This window comes from Lemur catta, chromosome 1 (assembly GCF_020740605.2).
Source record: "Lemur catta isolate mLemCat1 chromosome 1, mLemCat1.pri, whole genome shotgun sequence".
Classification (NCBI taxonomy): Eukaryota; Metazoa; Chordata; class Mammalia; order Primates; family Lemuridae; genus Lemur; species Lemur catta.
Window position 1 is genome coordinate 180,251,040 of NC_059128.1, and position 19,616 is coordinate 180,270,655.

At 42.6% G+C, this 19,616-nt stretch overlaps 2 protein-coding genes across 2 annotated transcripts in view; one reads left to right on the plus strand and one right to left on the minus strand.

Annotated features, from left to right (window-relative positions):
• WWTR1 (WW domain containing transcription regulator 1) overlaps positions 1-18,679 on the minus strand; it is a 127,837-nt gene extending 109,158 nt beyond the window's left edge. Inside the window, exons 1-2 of the mRNA XM_045539450.1 lie at positions 18,349-18,679; positions 17,478-17,911 (exon numbers count right to left, since the gene is read on the minus strand). Coding sequence (XP_045395406.1) covers positions 17,478-17,908 — 431 coding nt within the window. The 5' untranslated portion in view covers positions 17,909-17,911; positions 18,349-18,679. The remainder of the gene's footprint in view (positions 1-17,477; positions 17,912-18,348) is intronic.
• On the plus strand, positions 11,847-12,213 carry LOC123630167 (small nuclear ribonucleoprotein G-like). The gene has a single exon (XM_045539451.1). It carries the CDS (start codon positions 11,882-11,884, stop codon positions 12,104-12,106), a length of 225 nt encoding a protein of 74 aa, XP_045395407.1. The 5' UTR covers positions 11,847-11,881; the 3' UTR covers positions 12,107-12,213.
• Positions 18,680-19,616: the final 937 nt, after the last annotated feature.

Here is a 19,616-nt window from a genome sequence, read left to right on the forward strand (position 1 = left end):
ACCTTGAGCGATCCTCCCACCTCGGCCTCCCAGAGTGCTAGGATTACAGGCATGAGCCACCACGCCCAGCTGTAATATTTATTTTAATAGCCTAAATATGTATATATTCAGAGCCACAAATATTTTATGTATCAAGTCACTGGCAAATCAAAAAAAAATCAGATTTTTAAAATATTCATTTAGAAACTCATATTTACATTTTAGAAATGAAACCTCACATTTTAATGGTATTTGACATTATTTATTATACAGTATTCTTTTATCTTGTTCCATAATGTAACTTTTTTGTTTTCCTCTTGGCAGATTTTACTCTCACTGTACAAAACAGACATTGTTTTAGAACCCATCTGTAATAAGTGTCAGTAAATATGATCTTTCACTTCAGCTGAAGCAACTCCATGGCATCAGTTTACACCTCACTTGGAAATTTATAATACTCTTTTCTAGCAGCTCTCAAACCTAGGTTCCATAACATAAGTACCAGTCACCCAGATGTTTATGAGGCCTCAGAAGGGCCTTCCAAGAACTCTTAAAACTGAACTTGTTACTGACGCTTTGCTTTAAGGTAAGTATGGACAATGCACTTTAATTAACCAGACCATAGGCACCTTATTCACACACATGAGGTAAGTTGCACATTCCAATGCATGTGCAACTGGGAAATCTGAGTCCTTTAATGGTTTTCAACCAATTAACCAGGGCTGGCCAATTATTAGGTTAAACAAAAAGCACTGTGGCAAAACTTGACTCACTTCACTATGGCTAATAATTAAAAAAGGCTGTGCTGGTTCATCCCTCATGCTATTTATTCACCTGCCAAAGTTTCAGGCAAAGCAAAGCTTCAACAATTTCGGATCTAACCTTAAAATCATTTCTTTAATGTTGACACTCCAAATTGTCCATAATGACCCTACACTCTACTCTGCTCCTACTGTTAAATATCTGTTAATAATCACTGACTGCTCAGTAGTTATTAAAATGTAAGCAACAGACAAATACCAAGAACAATGGCTCCACTGTGCACTGTACGGATTCCAGCCTTGGACCTCCGCTGGAGAACTCAGCTTTCCAAAGCCCAAAGCACAGCCCCTGCCATCTCCACACTTAGAATACAGAAATGCAAGATCAATAACTCAAACTTAACCTTCCTTAGACCATACATAACTAAACTTTGTTAAAAGCCTAAGTAAAAGAGAGATTGTTTTAAAAGTACACTTGGTTATAGCTTAACTTTCAAGTAGTTGACCCTTTCTCCATTCCTGTCTTTCCTTCCTTCACATTTTTCTACAATACAGATTCATGGCTGGATTTTAAGTTAAAATGCACAAATAGCCAAATATATGTTGGATGATATAATTATGTAATAAGAATCCATATTTCCCAGAAGTTCCATATGCACAGGCTTGTATTTCACAGTACATAAAACAAAGACATATAAAAGTAGGGACAATTGCACTAGAGAGTGCATCTTAAGAAAGCATAAGTAATTTTGTAAGGAGCACTGAAGTTTATTGCTTCATTTATGATTCCTAATCCCTCCTCCTAAATGCACATGTTTATACAAATCCTAAACCTGTAACAAGGCCACTAAGTGTTTCCCAACTAGCAAAATGCAGCAGAATAGCCTCTAACCACAATGCAACCTTTAACTACAAAATGTATCTAAATTCAAACCAGTTTGATATAATCAAATAGGTTTTTATTTACTTTATATCATGAAAGGGTGAACTGGTCTGGGGAATTTACCTGCATTAATCTCAGAATCCCCTTTGCCAGGTATCAACATCAGTTTCAGCAAACAGAGAAACAGAGATAGGAAAGATAAACATTTATCTGAAACTACAGTTACATAATATTCTGTACCACAAATTTTCAATTGATCCTCTCCCAAACATACCTGCTATTTTTATGGCTATAATTTAGTATGACGTGTCCCAGCAATAACAGTCCTGTGTGTGTGCTACAAAAATCTTGCCACAGCTAGGATTGGAAATTGTAATTTTTCTCACAAAAAGTGATTAACTTATCAATTAGAGTAATATTTTCACCCAAGTCTCATAACTTATCTCAGTTAGTTATAACACCCTGATTTCAGACCCCATTTTAATAGGATGTTTAAATAAACGATCCTTCTATATAGCATTAGACCTACAAAGTGAGAGACACTGTAGATTATATGGGAATTTGTGGGACTGTGGGAGAAGAAACATGTTCTCCACACCTTATCTAATTGAGATTCTTAGTTTCTTCATTTTTCTCTCTCTCAAAACTAAATTATCTGAATTGTCATATGTATTAGTACCTCAGGCCCCTCCTCTTGCCCTCCACCAGGAAAGAAAGTGTCCTCAGTGGAAAAACTATTCATTGGACATTTTTCAGATCTTCCTTGACCCCTGAGAAACATGCCACAGAGTTAACCACTTCTCCTTCTTGAAACACTGTCTACCCTAGCTTCCACGTGCCACTTTGTGGATTTCCTCCTACCTGCCTGGCCGTTGCTTCTCCATCTCCTTCATGGGGTCTTATCGGGGCTTCTCTTCTCTTCTCACTCTATCTGTAATTTCTCTCTAAGAGATCTCATCCACACCTAGATTGAGTAATTATACATACGTGTGTGTGTATGTGTGTGTACTCCTGTCCTCCAGCTAACTTCCTTGGATATTTTAAAGTCACCTGAAATTCAACATGTTAAAAAATTTCTCAACCTCTTCTAATCCTCCCAGTACTGCCTGTTATAATTAGAAGCACCACTGTCCCTGCCACTATACAACCAGCAATCTGCAAATCTTCCTTGCCACCTCTTTTCCTCACTGCCCCTATCTAATCCATCACCAAAACCTGTCAAATTTACCTCTAATATCCCTTCAATGATCTCACTATCCCTCAAATGATTTCTCTTCTTCCCTTTCCCAGCATCACCAAAGCAACTTGCCAGCGATTAAATCACTCTTAAAAGTATCTTCATTTCAGAGTGGCAGAATATTCCAGTCACTGTTTGTGATTCTAAAACTGCAATTAAGCTGGGCAAGGTGGCTCACGCCTGTAATCCTAGCACTCTGAGAGGCCGAGGCGGGTGGATCGCTCAAGGTCAGGAGTTCGAGACCAGCCTGAGCAAGAGAGAGACCCCATCTCTACTAAAAATAGAAAGAAATTATCTGGCCAACTAAAAACATATATACAAAAAATTAGCCAGGCATGGTGACACATGCCTGTAGTCCCAGCTACTCGGGAGGCTGAGGCAGTAGGATCGCTTAAGCCCAGGAGTTTGAGGTTGCTGTGAGCTAGGCTGATGGCACGGCACGAACTCTAGCCTGGGCAACAGAGCAAGACTCTGTCTCAAAAAAAAAAAGAATAAAACTGCAATTAAAATGTCACCCCTGTTTCTTCCTAGTTTGGCCCACACCAGACAGTCCTCAAAAACCTGATGGGTTTTGGAGCCCCAAAGACAGCAATATCCTGAACCACTGTTACCCCGACAAAGCTTTTCATTCCGAGACTCCTCATCAGGCATCGCATCCAGTTCTCCAGAATTTACTACATATTTATATTCTACTCTGTCCTGAGGCTGTGTGAGGGTCAACCAGTAAACAGAGACTACCTGAGCTGTGGTTCCCACGATGCCAAAACAGCTGATGGTGTTTTTATAAATCAAGTCCTGTATACCTGTATGCATAATGAATCCCTGGAAGACAACGCAAGCAATGGAAAACAGTGGTTACTTCTGAGGAGTAAACCTAGTGGGTATAGTGGGGTGAGTACTTCTACTTTTTACTTTATATCCTTCATTCTGTTTGAACTTTTTAAGAAATCCAAAAATAAAATCAAGTCACTAAAAGTTATGTCTGCTCATTTTAGCCACATTTATCTTTTGCTTGTGTCTTTTCCTTTCTGATGGGTTATCAGAGTAGCTGCCTCAATCTTTGAATGCCTAGGTCAAAAAAAGTATTTCAAGGGAAAACTGGGAGAAAGATATTCTGTATTTTAATATTTGCAGAGAGGCAATTACAAAGGATTTTTTTTTTTTTTTTTTTTGAGACAGAGTCTCACTCTGTTGCCTGGGCTAGAGTGCAGTGACATCAGCCTAGCTCACAGCAACCTCAAATTCCTGGGCTCAAGCAATCCTCCTGCTTCAGCCTCCTGAGTAGCTGGGACTACAGACATGTGCCACCATGCCCGGCTAATTTTTTCTATATATTTTTAGCTGTCCATATAATTTCCTTCTATTTTTAGTAGAGACGGGGTCTCGCTCTTGCTCAGGCTGGTCTCGAACTCCTGAGCTCAAACGATCGGCCCGCCTCAGCCTCCCAGAGTGCTAGGATTACAGGCGTGAGCCACCACGCCTGCCCACAAAGGAATTTTTTTAAATAAACAATCCAGCATGTGTATTTTTCTCCAGTCACCATGTTTTGATTTCTGAGTCTGTAGCTGGCAATGCTTATAAGTAGACCAGTCACAAAAAAGCAGAAATTGGATTTATCTACACTGTTTGGAATTGAGGTGTGCCAAAGCATATTTTTAAAACAATGTTGTTAGTGTAGAAGGCACAAAGACATAAAATATATTAGAAAATAGATCATATACAACCTTTGTGCTATATAATTTATTTCCATTTTGAGACTCAGCCTCTTTGATTATTCTTAAGTTAATGAAAGGTATGATTGGTTGGTTGGTTGGTTGGTTGGTTGATATTGATACATAAAAGATAATTATAATGATGGATAGAAAAGTAAAATGGTAGGAAGTAGATAAATGGATGGATAGATAAATAGATAGATGAGAGCCATAAATAGATAAGTGCTTCTCAAATTATCTATGATAAAAGACCAGTATTTTTATTTTAAAGCTATTAAGACCAGTATATAGTCCTATCATGGATGGCTCTTATGTAGCCCAGACCAGATGTGACTCACCACACAAATCTGACACACACAAACTACGCTGTTCCACAAGACAATTCCACTGATCACCTGTTCAGATATCACAGCAATGCCATTTTGCTATAAAAGTTTCTACATGCTCTCAACTTCTGTATCTCGCTCGTCATGGGCCAGTTACATTTACACACTGGCATCAGTCCACAGACCACGCTTTGAGTAGCACAGAGATATATAATCAGTCACTTCACACTGGTATGCCATCCATTCTGATTGATTGGGCATCCATTCTAACTGGTCAGTACTTTTTTTTTTTTCCCAACAAGACCAAAGTTAGGAATCCACTAACTGGTCCATACATTTGCCAGGATAGGTTGGCAGGATAGGTTGATTGGTTGATAGATAGGACAGTTGATGACAAATAAATTAGATAACAGACAAGCTAGTTAGGTAGTATGTTAGATAAGAGGCAGAGAGCTGCTCTTTGTGCAAAGAATATTTCTGAATAAAATGTTAACAATAGTTCTTTTTAAATAGGGGATCCGGGGAAGATTAGAAGAATTTATTTCCTATTTTCTTCCCTTTAGTAGTGTTTAAGCATATATAATTCTTATAATTAAAAAAAGAAAGTTAAAAACAATTTAAATGACTGTGTCAATAAGGGAACAATTAAAAAATATATAGTACCTCCATATAATGGAATACTATGTAGTCCTTAAAGAAAGAAAGCAGATGTTTATGTACAGAAGAGGAATGAACTCTGAGATATACTAAGTGAAAACAGGAAGGAGCAGAAGAGTGTGTACAGTACCATATTGTATTGTATTGAAAATGGTCTGGTGGGTACATACATACGCATGCTTACACTCAGAGTTTCTCTGGAAAGACAAAAAAAATCTGGTACTCTTGGGAGGGGGTCCGGATGTCTGGGGGAGAGTGAAAGAAAGACACTCACAGTGCATGCTTTTGTATTATTTACATATTTTATCATTTACATGTATTTATTACCTATTCAAAAACATTTTTTTTTTAATATAAATCATCTGAAAACACAAACTTGTGAGTTTGGAAAAGACACCCCTGAGAGAGAGGCCACCAGCTGCTCGGGCAGGGCATCCTCAGAGGACCAGGCCTAGGTGGGCCTTGGGGGGATGAGTGTGGTTCCCGAATTTCAGTTTTGTCTGTGCCCAGTTGATCAGCCTCAGAGGAACTAAGAAACTATCCAAAACCACAAGAGAGTATTCCGGGAACAACCAGACCCAAAAGCTATTCATTTAGAAGTAGAAATGGCAGATTCAGCAGGGGTGGTCCTGAGTAAAGGGTAGCCTGGTATCCCACTAGCTTGGAAAGCAAAGACCACCCACCATTTTGGAAGTGCACTTGCTAAACTGAATATATGACAGATGGATGGATCTATGAATGAACAGATGGATGAATAGAAAGGCTCTATCATTTCCAGACTCTTTTAAGTCAGTATAAAATGCTTAGTTCCCTAAACAACTAGGACGATCTCAACCTGGGTAACAACAATGGCGGGGTCTTATGCTACAGTGAGATAGAGCTAGGATTGGTGTAAATCAAAATTAAGGGGTAGGAAAGTTGACACTTACTAGCAAACAGTCCGTGTGCCTCCTGCCCCCCCGCCCCCCGACTGAGGTTTCAAAGCCTCTGTAGGATGCACAATCATCTACCAACCAACCCCTATTAATATCTTTTAATTCAAGTCAGGACAGGTTTTTGTTGGTCTCAAAAACACACCCTCAGCATTTCTGCCTCTGTACCTCTCCTCCTATGCCCTCTTTCCTGGAAGGCTTTTCTGCTCACCTACCTATATCCTTCCCATTTTCCAAGGCTCCATTTATGTCTAACCACCTTTACAGAGACTTCTCTGAACAACCACCCTTCATCCATCTTCTTCTCTGTCATATTTAGTTTCTGGAATTCTGATTCTAAAATTGCAGTCCAAGGGGCACAGACACAATGGGACATGCCCCTCCTGAGCATGGCAGACTCCTATGAGAAATTCCCATGTGCAAGCTTGCAATGAAAATGGCTTAAAGAAAATATTACAGGATTGCTGCCTTATGGTGCACCTGCTATGTGCCAGGCACTGTGCTCAGGTTATACAATGCCAAGGAAGACAAGCATCATTCTTGCCCTCATGGAGAGTACAGTGCAATAAGAAAAGTAAACAATTGAACAGCAATACGGGAGTGACGCAATGGCTGGGGGAACACAAGGGGCTATGGGAGAAGTAGCAGGAGGGTCTAAACCACAGTGGCGGCTGCTGCTAGTCAGAGAGAACCTCCTTCAGAACATGGCACCTAAGCTGATGCCTGAAGGTAGCAGAGAAGTTAACCAGGCAAAAAGCAGGGAAATAATGTTCCAAGCACAGGTAACAGCTTGTGCCAAGTTCCTGGGACCAAGAAGGAGCACAGCCAATGGGAGAGACTGGCAGACATACAGTATGGCTGCAAGCTCCAGACCTGTAAAGACTGACTTAGGACACACCTCACAGGAGCTTCAACACACCAAGGCAGAGTGCAGCTGCTTGTGGCTCTAGTGCTACAAGTCAAAACCAGCGATTTAGCCTGGTTTGTCTGCGTTCCCCTTCTCTCCCCAGGGAGACTGTCAGCTGCCTACAGTGGGGAAGCCAGCTACACATTTCTGCTTTCAGGACATATTCACAGTGCTAGCACATAGAGGAGTTCAATGGTTTTTAGTTGTAAATTAACTGAAACTCTAAAGATCTTTTAGGTGGCATTAAGGAAAGGCCCTGGGAGGTTGCAGCTCCCATCACCATCTAAACTGGGAATAACAGGAATGAACTCGCAACAGTGGTGACGGTGCCAGGCACAGCACTAACCACTTTGCAATCATTCCTTCATTTTACTTCATCTCTTAACAGTGCTGAGCAAGTGAACATCATCTTTTCCTTTCTTATTTATCATCTGCTGTGTCTAGAAGGAACATTAAATAAAAGCTAGAAAGCCAGGAACAAGAGCACTCAAAGAATAAGGGGAAAGAAATCCATATGACCCTAAGATTTGCCACAAGCCTACATTTTATACTGAGGCGACTTATATGGAGAATTCTTGGTTAAAATTTTAGCAATTACTGTGCCCAGTTCATTTCTAAAGAAAATAACCCAAAGCAAGAAAAATACAGACAGCTCCCAAAGAACATCCACTTAGCAATATAAACTCCAGACCTTAGATATTGAACTACGACTAAAAGATTTCCCCACACGTACCAAAATCCACCACTCAATCCCACTTGCTTCTTTGCTTTCTTTCTCCTGCATTTTTTTATAACTCCTCCCGCTGACCAATTTAAAAAAATATGTTTATTGTAGAACTAAATTACTAAATTTAGAAAGATAGAAACTAAGTAATAAAAATCATCCATAATCCCAGAAATAACCACTGTAAACATTTTGGTAATTCTTCTAATACACACACACATACACATGTTTTTTTAAATAAAATCAGGATTATGATATTATTACACTGTACTGTAATTGTTTTTCTTGTCTATATCCCACCTATCTGATGTTTAGGACCATTTCTTACCTCTACATTTCTAGTATCTCACACATTATAAGCATTGGTAACTGACTATTAAATCAAGAAATGTAAAGGAAAATACAACACATACACAAAGCACACTGAAAAGAAAAACTATAACTTACTTCAAACATGAAACTCTCAACTATAGAACATTCCTGAGTGGATGCTAACAGATGATAATTGGGAAAAAATGTTCAAAAACCAAGTAAGTTCGTGAAATATTGGCTTAAACAAAAACAAACTAGTTTTTTTAAATAAGGGAGTTTAGCATCTTTAATGTATATTGTGACTCTCCAAGAGAGGCATAGAGCATGCAACACATCCCAAACCTAATAGTCCAAATTCCAAGCATCTAGAGTTCCAAAGAAGATGCTTTGGAAAACACTGCTCTACCAATATTTTAATGCATGAAGTCCCCTACAGACCAGCAGCAGAAGGTGGCCCATCAGCTCAGAATTTGCCTTCCAATTATAAGCTAATCACTTCAGTCCTCAGTCTTCCAAATTACCCTTTAAAAAAAAAGGTTCCCCAACTTAGTTGATTCCTTTACTTGTCATCATCTCCTCTTGTGGTTAGATACTTGAGGAAGGAAGAGGTAGAAGGGAATAAGATATAAGCCTGTAATTTCTACAAGTCTTAATTTGTTAACAAACTGAGACTCAATGCTGTCTCAAACCTCTACAGCAATCTATTTTAATCAATCTCCACAATTGTAAAGGAAATGGGAAGCAACCTGTAGCTGTAGTTTTCTTCTTAAACCTACTAACATTATCTAATTAACCCGTCAACAAGTCCTCAGCAAAGTACTCAATCCTGACATCAATTGGGCACACTGGGAGACTCAGTCATCCACTTTCCCTATCACATCTATGTTCACCGTAAAATGATATCAATTTATTTGTGGTGGAAATCTTGATGAGAATAAAACATAAACAGGCACTGTAGGTGTACTACCCATTTCTCGTTTGTTTGTTTTTTTCTTCATCTCTACCTCACCAGCAATGAGAGCTCTAAATGGGATCACTCAGACTCCAGCTTAGAAGCAAATTCTAATGGTCCATCCACCACTCCAGAGTTATCTGGTCACCGAGGATACCTAATTGCAGGGCCTAATTATGAGCACGCAACTGGCATGAGACATCATGGCATAAGGGCAGGAACACAGGTTTTTGAATCATGCAATTCTAATCCCATCTCTGCCACTCACCTGCTATGTGACCCCAGGATACTTACTCAACCTCATGAGCCTCAGCTTCCTCAACAGTCAAATGACATAGTAAAATAAACCTGTTCCCAGGGCCACTGTGAGAGTTAAAAGAAAGAATATAAAAGCACCTAGGGTTGTGAAAAAAGTTTCTATTCATATATTATTCTGGTGCTATCTCACTGGGAAGCACTGTCTCAGTTCTCTAGCTTGTCTGGCATAGAGCAGTTCATTAACAAATGTCTGTCAGGATAAACTGTTGGTTTAAAAAAGAAGAAGAAAAGAAAGAGAAAGAAAAAACAAATGTCAATTACCTTCCCCACTTATCTCTTTTCCCTTCTCCATCCCCCTCCCCCATCCCCCACACAAAATGGCCCAACTCGTAGCTATAAGCCACATTCCAAAAAATAAAAAGTAGACACTCCTCAAAAGGGGCTGGTATCCTCTGTCCAAGACGCTGAAGTAAAATGGCACCCACAATGGACATTCCTATTTGGGTTTTTTAAACAGGAAGATTGACTCTAAGTCTTTATGTTAAATTTAAAACTGACTTTCAACTCCAGATCCAGGCTGTCATTCAGAGCCATAGCTATAACCAGGAGTCACAAATCACCCTAGGCAGGGCTTGGTGGCTCACGCCTGTAATCCTAGCACTCTGGGAGGCCGAGGTGGGTGGATCATTTGAGCTCAGGAGTTCGAGACCAACCTGAGCAAGAGCGAGACCCTGTCTCTACTAAAAATAGAAAGAAATTATATGGACAGCTAAAAATATATATATAGAAAAAATTAGCCGGGCATGGTGGCACATGCCTGTAGTCCCAGCTACTCGGGAGGCTGAGGCAGGAGGATTGCTTGAGCCCAGGAGTTTGAGGTTGCTGGGAGCTAGGCTGACGCCACTGCACTCTAGCCTGGGCAACAAAGTTGAGACTCTGTCTCAAAAAAAAAAAAAAAAAAAAAAATCACCCTACCCTACTGCCGAGGTTTCTGCATCTGAATTTGGCTGGGTAGACGTGTACGTGTGTTGGGAGAGAGGGAAGGTGAGCCAAGAGCTAACTTGTATGAAACATCTACTGTGTGCCAGATGCTTTAAATATGTTATCTATCTTTCAAACCACCATGAGATAGGTATCACTATCCTCATTTTACAGACAGGGAAACGGAGGCCAGGGTAATATTTTTTGAATGACAAAAGGCCCTTCATGAAAATAGCTACAAGAGATTGCCATTCAAAGGTAAACAGAAAACAAACCAAAGTCAGTTCTTTAACAAAATAAATTTAGAACAACTTTTAAAGTAAACATGTTTAGACAGAAAAGGACTTGAAAAATGTACCTCCTACAAACCATTTCTTAAGAAGTTACTCAAGCATGTACTGCAGCAAAATGAGGGCATAAACCAAAAATGAGGAAGACATGGGAAGAGGCAACAGCACTCTGGCCATGGAGAAAAGCCTCAGGATGACAGCTCCATTGCAGGCCTAGAGGGCAATCGATCCAGCATGGCACAAAGCTTAGAGAAAGGAGACTTGACAACACACGGGATTGAGAACCTAGAAAACTTTTCAGTAAGAAATAGAGGCAAGTAATGCATAAACACATAAAAAGGCAATTAGAAATACCAGATAAAAGTGTCTTCATTCTCCAAATATAAAGAAACTAAAAGGTAACACGAATTTAAACAATTGATAAAGAGTGAGAAAAAAAAAATCCCACTTGACTTTCATGCTGGATATATCCTCTTCTGAATGGAAGTGCACGTCTAAAATTCAAACCTAACATAACACACTCGGCAAGGAATCACCCTACAGAAACGTAACCACATAAATGTTGCTTATGAATTTTCAACTTTAAAAATTATTTACAGCCAGGCGCAGTGGCTCACGCCTGTAATCCTAGCACTCTGGGAGGCCGAGGCGGGTGGATCGCTTGAGCTCAGGAGTTCGAGAACAGCCTGAGCAAGAGCAAGTCCCCATCTCTACTAAAAATAGAAAGAAATTATCTGGCCAACTAAAATATATATATAGAAAAAATTAGCTGGGCATGGTGGCGCATGCCTGTAGTCCCAGCTACTCGGGAGGCTGAGGCAGTAGGATCGTTTAAGCCCAGGAGTTTGAGGTTGCTGTGAGCTAGGCTGATGCCACGGCACTCACTCAGCCCGGGCAACAAAGCGACACTCTGTCTCAAAAAAAAAAAAAATTATTTACAAGTTATCTCTGAATCCATGGAGTACATACCATGAACAAAGCTCACACTCCCAAGTTGAAAAAATTTATGGACAAGAAGTTATCATTGAAATTAAATGGTGGTAGACATGTCCAAGGAATATTTCAGGGATTTGATCCCTTTATGAATCTTGTGATAGATGAATGTGTTGAGATGGCAACTAGTGGACAACAGAATATCGGAATGGCGGTAATACAAGGAAACAGTATCATGTTAGAAGCCTTGGAACGAGTATAAACAATGGCTGTTCAGCAGAGAAATCCATGTCCCCTCTCCAAAGGGCCTGTTTTACTATGATGTCAAAATCAGGTCATGTACTTTTTCATATTAAGCTTTTTGTTAAATAAGTTTTTGTAATAGTGACAAAAAAAAAAAGAATCATTTACAAGGGCGAGGCACCTACGCAAGAGCGAGACCCCATCTCTACAAACAATAGAAAAATTAGCTGGGCACAGTGGTGTGTGCCTATAGACCCAGCTACTTAGGAGGCTGAGGTAGGAGGATCACTTAAGCCCAGGAGTTTGAGGTTGCAGGGAGCTATGATGAAACCACTGCACTCTAGCCGGAGAGACAGAGCAAGACTCTGGGTCAAAGAAAAAAGAATCATTTATAAGCTGTGTTCAGTGGCCCATGCCTATAATCTCAGCACTTTGGAAGGCCTATATGGGAGGATCATTTGAGGCCAAGAGTTCAAGACCAGCCTGAGCAACATAGTGAGACCTCATCTCTACGAAATATTTTTTTAAAATAGCAGAGCATAGTGGTCCACACCTGTAGTCCCAGCTACTCAGGAGGCTGAGGCGAGAGGACCGCTTGAGCCCAAGAGTTTGAGGTTGCAGTGAGCTATGATGGCGCCATAGCACTCTAGCCCAGGCAAGAGAGAGACTTGGCCTCAAAAAAAAAAAAAAAAAAAAGAATCATTTATAAATAAGAAAGTCAACTTTGGGGCAAAGCACAAATATGGTTATGGGTTCAGGGCTTTGGCAATGTTAAGGTGTCATTGTTAAAAAGTGAATTATAGAACTGGTAGCAATCCAAACATCACTGGCTTACAAAATAGGAAATCAAGAAATATTATCAAAAGTTGACAAAGAAATAACAAAAGTGACCTAACAGACAATCTTAAAAGTAACATAAACATCAAACTTGGGAGAGAAAAAAGAAAACCAGTTTAAGGAGCTACATTCTCATTTTCATAACAGTAGGTAAAAGTTGATAAATCAAAACATGGTAGTAAAAGCATATAAATTACTTAGGGTTAAGAAGGTAACAATAGAAGAATTAAACACAGAAACAGTTAAAAAAATGAAAAAGTTCCCTCTGTGAGCCTAGAGAAGGTGAAAGCAACATTTTTCAACAAAAGTCCTTCTGTACTATTGGATTTGTTACCAAGTGCGTAGGTCACTTTGACAAAAATAATTTTCTATCACACATTTCAAAAAAGGCAAAATACTAAAATTATTACTAAAAATTAGGAGTGGCAGCCAAACATCATAGTCAGAATTGTACTTAAGAGTAGGATATGCCGGGCGTGGTGGCTCACGCCTGTAATCCTAGCACTCTGGGAGACTGAGACGGGTGGATCGCTTGAGCTCAGGAGTTCAAGACCAGCCTGAGCAAGAGCGAGACTCCGTCTCTCCTAAAAATAGAAGGAAATTACCTGGACAACTAAAAATATATAGAAAAAAAAAATTAGCTGGGCATGGTGGCGCATGCCTATAGTCCCAGCTACTCGGGAGGCTGAGGCAGGAGGATCGCTTGAGCCCAGGAGTTTGAGGTTGCTGTGAGCTAGGCTGACACCATGGCACTCTAGCCTGGGCAACAGAGTGAGACTCTGTCTCAAAAAAAAATAATAATAAAATAAAAAAAAAAGAAAGAAAGAAAGAGTAGGATGAAATCTTTTCTCTTATAGAATTATGGTCTTCAAATAAAAATTTTCCACACGAATGCTTGAAGAAAAGTAAAGAAAAATTCTACTGAAGCTAGATGATTTTCTTCTTTATAAGTCCCCATTTTCTAGTTTGTGCACAAAAATCATGTATTCCATTTATAACCAGAAACTTTTAAAAAAAAAACGTAATGTGATCAATGTTCAAAGTCAGAGTGCTAGTTTGCTAAAAGGCCCACACCTGCACACCCTGGCCTGGTTTACAAGATTTAGAGGACAGCAGGAACAATGCATCAGTTTTCAGAGACCAGGCGTTTTAACATTTGACCTGCTCCATTGTTATTCTAATTTGTTTGTTTGTTTGTTTTTTAGAGATGGGGCTAGGGGTCTTACCCAGGTTGGTCTCAACTCCAGAGTTCAAGAGATCCTCCCGCCTCAGCCTCCTGAGTAACTGACACTATAGAGGTGGCGGCACCACCCCCAGCTCATTGTTACTCTAAAGAAACACCTGGACACCACAGGAAAGGTGTGAATGCTCAAGAAAGGTGCCCTTTAGGAGACACCAGAAAGTGATTACATCATATATCTTGGAACAATCTTACCTGGGAAATGACAAAAGGCTTTTTAAAGCTTCTTAGATGTCCAGGCTGTTTCCCATAAAGCTCATTGTTCGGCTACGGCTATGGAAGTGACTTAGGGAAAAGGTAGAGGTGGGGAAAAAGGAAATATGCTCCCTAAGTAGACAGCAACAGATTAGAGGTCCAATCCAGGGTCCACCATTCAATAACCACATGACTTTTCCAAAGTCATATGGTCACCCTTCCCTGGCCAGGGTTCTCTAAGGGGCAAAAAAAAATCAAAAACCAAAAATTAACCTTGGCCAGGCGCAGTGGCTCACACTTGTAATCCTAGCACTCTGGGAGGTGGAGGCAGGAGGATCACTCCAGGTCAGGAGTTCGAGACCAGCCTGAGCAAGAGTGAGACCCCCATCTCTACTAAAAATAGAAAGAAATTAACTGGACAGCTAAAAATATATAGAAAAAGTTAGCCGGGCGTGGTGACACATGCCTGTAGTCCAGCTACTCAGGAGGCTGAGGTAGAAGGATTGCTGGAGCCCAGGAGTTTGAGGTTGCTGTGAGCTAGGCTGGCGCCACGGCACTCTAGCCTGGGCAACAGAGCAAGACTCTGTCTCAAAAAAAAAAAAAATTAACCTTAGTCAATTCTAAAATCCTTTGATTTCTGATTTATAAAGCTCTCACCTCCCAACAGAGTGAAGAATAAGAATCTTCTGCTAGCCCCACTTCATAGATGACAAGCAAAGTAATGGATAGATTTTATGAAAATTAACTCAAGGTCAGCTGCCATCATTTTTCACACTTCTACTTAAACTAGTGAAATATACTGCTTTTTGAGGCTGTGTAACAAAGTGTAACATATGACATTTACCTTATTTCAACTTTCAACAAAGCTCTAAAAGAAATTCAGAGAACTCTTGGCAGATTGCTTATTCTGAAAGACAATAGTCACAATGACTCAATTTCTTAAATTCTCTTAGTCATTTGGCCAAAAAATTTCCTGGGATAGCATCAGATCAGGCCAGCCTACCAAGTACATGGTTTTTTGTTTTTGTTTTTATTTTTGAGCTGGTATCTTCACTGACTATCCACAGTGAAATGAAGATGCACTTTGCTTTGAATTGGAGAGTGACTGTGGTTCGGGGGGATGGGCAGAGATGGATCACAGCAACTTCCTCTAAAACCAAGATAACTGCCATTTTTGCCCTCCTTCACAAACAGTTCTGAGATACTCCAATCATTCAAGACACATGTATAAAAGGAATTTTTTTGTTTTGCTTTTGTTTTGGGGTCTTTTTCATCTAGCTTTGATATTAGGCAAGCCCAGCCCTATTTCATATTTGTAATAATCACGCTTATACTGACCATGTACCATATGTGTGTGTATATTCATAAACACAGTTTAGAAATAATTTGAGACCCAAAAAGACCCCCCAAAATTATTATAAAATTATTAGTTTTCTATTTGTCTGTTTCGATAAAAGTCACAGTAAAATATTCAAAACTGCATTTACCTAAGTAACTTAATAGATGATGCTATTTTGGACCAGGGTGTACCACAGAAACCAATGTCATCCTTTGGAACATTATCACCACCTTTAAGAAATGTCATGTCATTACAACATACACTTGACTACCACCAGCCACTCAGATGTCAAAGCACAGAGCGTGTGTCCATACTATCACTCAGTAACCCAGAGAAGACCAACTGTAGGATAAATGACCATCAAGTCTGTTTCAGGATCTCAGCATTGCACCAACACCAGAAACAAAAAAGGAACTCATCCTTGCACAAGATGTCAACAGCTTTAGGATGAAGAAGGAATACGAATTGGTCCCTGGTATGAGTCAAAGAGTTGGTTATAATAAACCTCATCCAACACTGTGTATTCATTCTTAGGGCCCTCTCATAGCAATCAAAGTATCAAATATTAGTGCCAAAGAATGATTTGATTATATTTTTTAAATCGCATATAAAGTCTTAACATAACTTTTGAACTAAGGCTACTCTAGCAGAGAAATACGGGCTTTAAAATGAACCCCAGAGGAGGCAGGGTGGGGATGGGAGTAGGTGCAAAAAAAAAAAAAAAAAATTAATTAAAAAAAAAGAACTCTAAAGCAAGTTCTTAGAAGAAGAGTTTCCCTCGTTGGCAGTGAATGCCAGCCAAGTGCAGGCAATCCTGAACTGAGTGGTCTGGCTGGCACCACTTCCATCTAGGCCTTTGATAGCCTGACTCCCTGAGAACTCATTGGGTACATTTCAAGTTCCAGCTTGGTTTCTCCTCAGCAATGTAATTTTCTTAGGGTACCACAACTGAAACAATCTCCTCTAGTATTTCAGAATATATTTTCCTGTGGGGTTAATTCAAAAATTTGAATCTAATGTAAGATTCATGACATCAAAAAGCTGGAACAAGGTGAAGGGAAGAAGAATCACAAAGGAAGCTTCTGATCTGATGGTATTTTAGGTTACCAAGTTCAACATAATAACACTCCTGACCCAATTTCCATATAATTGATTTGTCCAGCCCACAACTACTTCTCCACACAGTTGCTAATTACATCACTGTGTTATGTGGTCATTATGTCACCCAGCTGGGAGCAGTAAGGCCTACCAACCACTGTTCACTTTGCAGTTTGCTTTTCCGTAGAACATAGAGACTTCGCACCGCCTACTCTACCAAGAGGCCCTCGGTTCCCTACGGTTCCCTACGCCGCACAACTTTTCTCTCATTTACCTTGATGTCACGTCCCAAAGGACCTGGCTCTGGGCTATCTGACTTAGAGTGGTCAGAAAAGGAGCTGTGCCCAGGAGTTTGTTTCAAATCTCCAGACTGCAGGCAAAGATACTTGTGTGTTTTATGGGAATCCCCCCAAAACTTTTATTTTTTTTCTCCTACGTCTAGGAGTTTCCATGTCCTGAATCTCAGGACTTCCAGGACCCTGGATGAACCTCACCAGACTCTCCTCTGCTTTCGATCCCTTACAATTCCAACACCCAACACCCGGAGGCTCAATTCCAGCTTTCCATATCTTTGAACCGTGGAAGGACACACACTCTCTCACACACACACATACACGAACATGCGAGCGCTCTGGGCATTGTGACTTTGATGGAGCCCCCCATGGCTCCAAGCTGACTTACTTGAGGAAGTACCTCTGGCCAGTGGCCGTGAAGGTCATCTCCCAGCCCGGCGGCAATGGCAGCTCGTCGGTCACGTCGTAGGACTGCTGGCGGAGGTGTGCGTGCTGCTGCGCCGGGCTGCTCGCAGCGCCCGCGCCAGTGCCCAGCTGCAGGGACGCGGGGGACGAGTGCGAGCGGACGTGCTGAGCGCCGCCGGCCAGCCGAGGCCCCGGGTGGCCACCCGACGAGTCGGTGCTAGACTGGCGTGAGTGCGAGCCGGAATCAGGCTCCTTGAAGAAGGACTCGGGCAGGATCTTCTTCCGCCACGAGCTAGGCTTAGGATTCATGACAGAGTTGAAGAGGGCTTCGAGGTCCGTGTCAAGGTCCTGTGTGACGTGGATCACCTGCTGCCCAGGCGGTGGGAGAGGAGGGGGCGCCGAGGCCGGATTCATCTTCTGCAAGGAGAAAGGAGGTCAGATCAGCATTTTGTTTAAAGTTGGAGGAAGACGGTGGGAAGGTGGGGTTAAAAATAGAGAGAAAAGAAAAAGAAGAGACAGAGAGGTGTCCGCCTTAGGATCCCAGACACTCAGCAGTAAAACCAGCCGGATGGGGGAGGGGGTCCCTCCTGACCTCGAGAATTATGCAACTTTCTTGAAGCAAAGAAGTTGCCAGGAGGAGGAGAAGGAAGGGCGGGGGATGGGGGGAGGTGGCGAGTAACTGCACTCTGGACGTCGCTGAACCGCAAGAAGGCAAAGGACAGGTCGTAGCTTTCCGGGGCAGGCAGCCGCCCGCCCCCCATTCCCAAAGAAGTCTCAGCCCAAGCCAACTGCACGAAGCCCGAGGAGCCTGGCGCCCTGGAGTGGTGCCGGGTGAGCGCTCCAGAGAGCACTACCTGGCCGCGCAGCGAAGCCAAGCCTGAGCGCGCTGCGGCCGCCGTCCCGCCCGAACTTGCCGTCCGGCCTGGGTCGTTCGGGTGCGTCCCAAGCTTGCAGAGCTGGAGCCGCGGCCCAGCTGGCAAATCCGGACCTGACTCGGTGCCTGGCAACCGAGGGGCTTCGGCTCTCACATCCCCCGAGCTGGTTTCAGGCGCTTGCACTCGGCGAGAAGCCGGCGCAGGAGAAGCAGACAGCGCGGCCGCAGCAGCTCTGGGACTGTCCCATAAACAAAGTTTGGAGCAAACTCCCACCCCCAGGAAAGAGGCGGGTCCGAAAGTTGAGCTGTTGAATTATGCATGACCTCCAAGTCCTGAGCGTGCCTGTCCCCGCTCGCCCCTCCTCTTCCTCCTCCTCCTCCTCCCCCCCGCACCCCTCCCCGTCCCGCAGCAGAAAACCCTGGGCGTGATGGCTACTTTACAGGGTAAGAGGAGACGGGTGCCCCCCACCCACTCCTCCCGGCCGCGCGAACCTCTCCCTCGGAGTCCTGGCTCTGCATTCCTTTGAGTTTACCACGGACTTGGGGCGGGATCAAAGGGAAAGTGGCCAGGGCCTGTTTAATCAAAGGGTTGTGGACCGAAACCAAGGCTGGGGGTGGCGGAGGGCACGCGGGTGAGGGGCCCAGGCCAGGGAAGGGCCAGCCCTGAGTGCGGCGCCCTCGCCTCCAGCCGGGCGCCGAAGTGTGGAGCGCCCGGAGCGCTGCAGTGACCCGCGATTCTTCCCGAGGGCGGGCCCCAGTGCGCCCTGGCGCGGGAAGACACCAAAGCCAGCCTTTCCACGGGAGGCTGCTTAACGCTTGTGACCATATTTGGTCTGGCGAGGAGGCATCTTGATTGCTTGGCTTTCAATTATCTGCTAGAGCGCAGACGGTACCCAAAAAGTGCCTCTGTCGCTGGAGATGCGACTTCGCCAACGGTGGGTTGTAAACAACCTTCAAACCGTTCATCAATCCTTAGTTTCCTCTTCGGGATTACCCAGGCCACTAGGGATTGAGAAGAAACCGGGTCAGAACTGGGTGCTGGAAGGGGAGAGCAATTGCGCCCCTCACCTCCCCCGCGACATCCGCGCGGAGAGTGGGAGGATTGGAATGTCCCTGCCGCCCTCCAGGGAGCCTGGAGCCGGGATGGAACCCGAACAGGTGGCTGGGAGTAGAGAGGGCGAGCCAATGACCCGGAAAAAGCCACCCACCCTCCCACCGACTGGATTTGGGCGAGGGGTGGAGACCCCT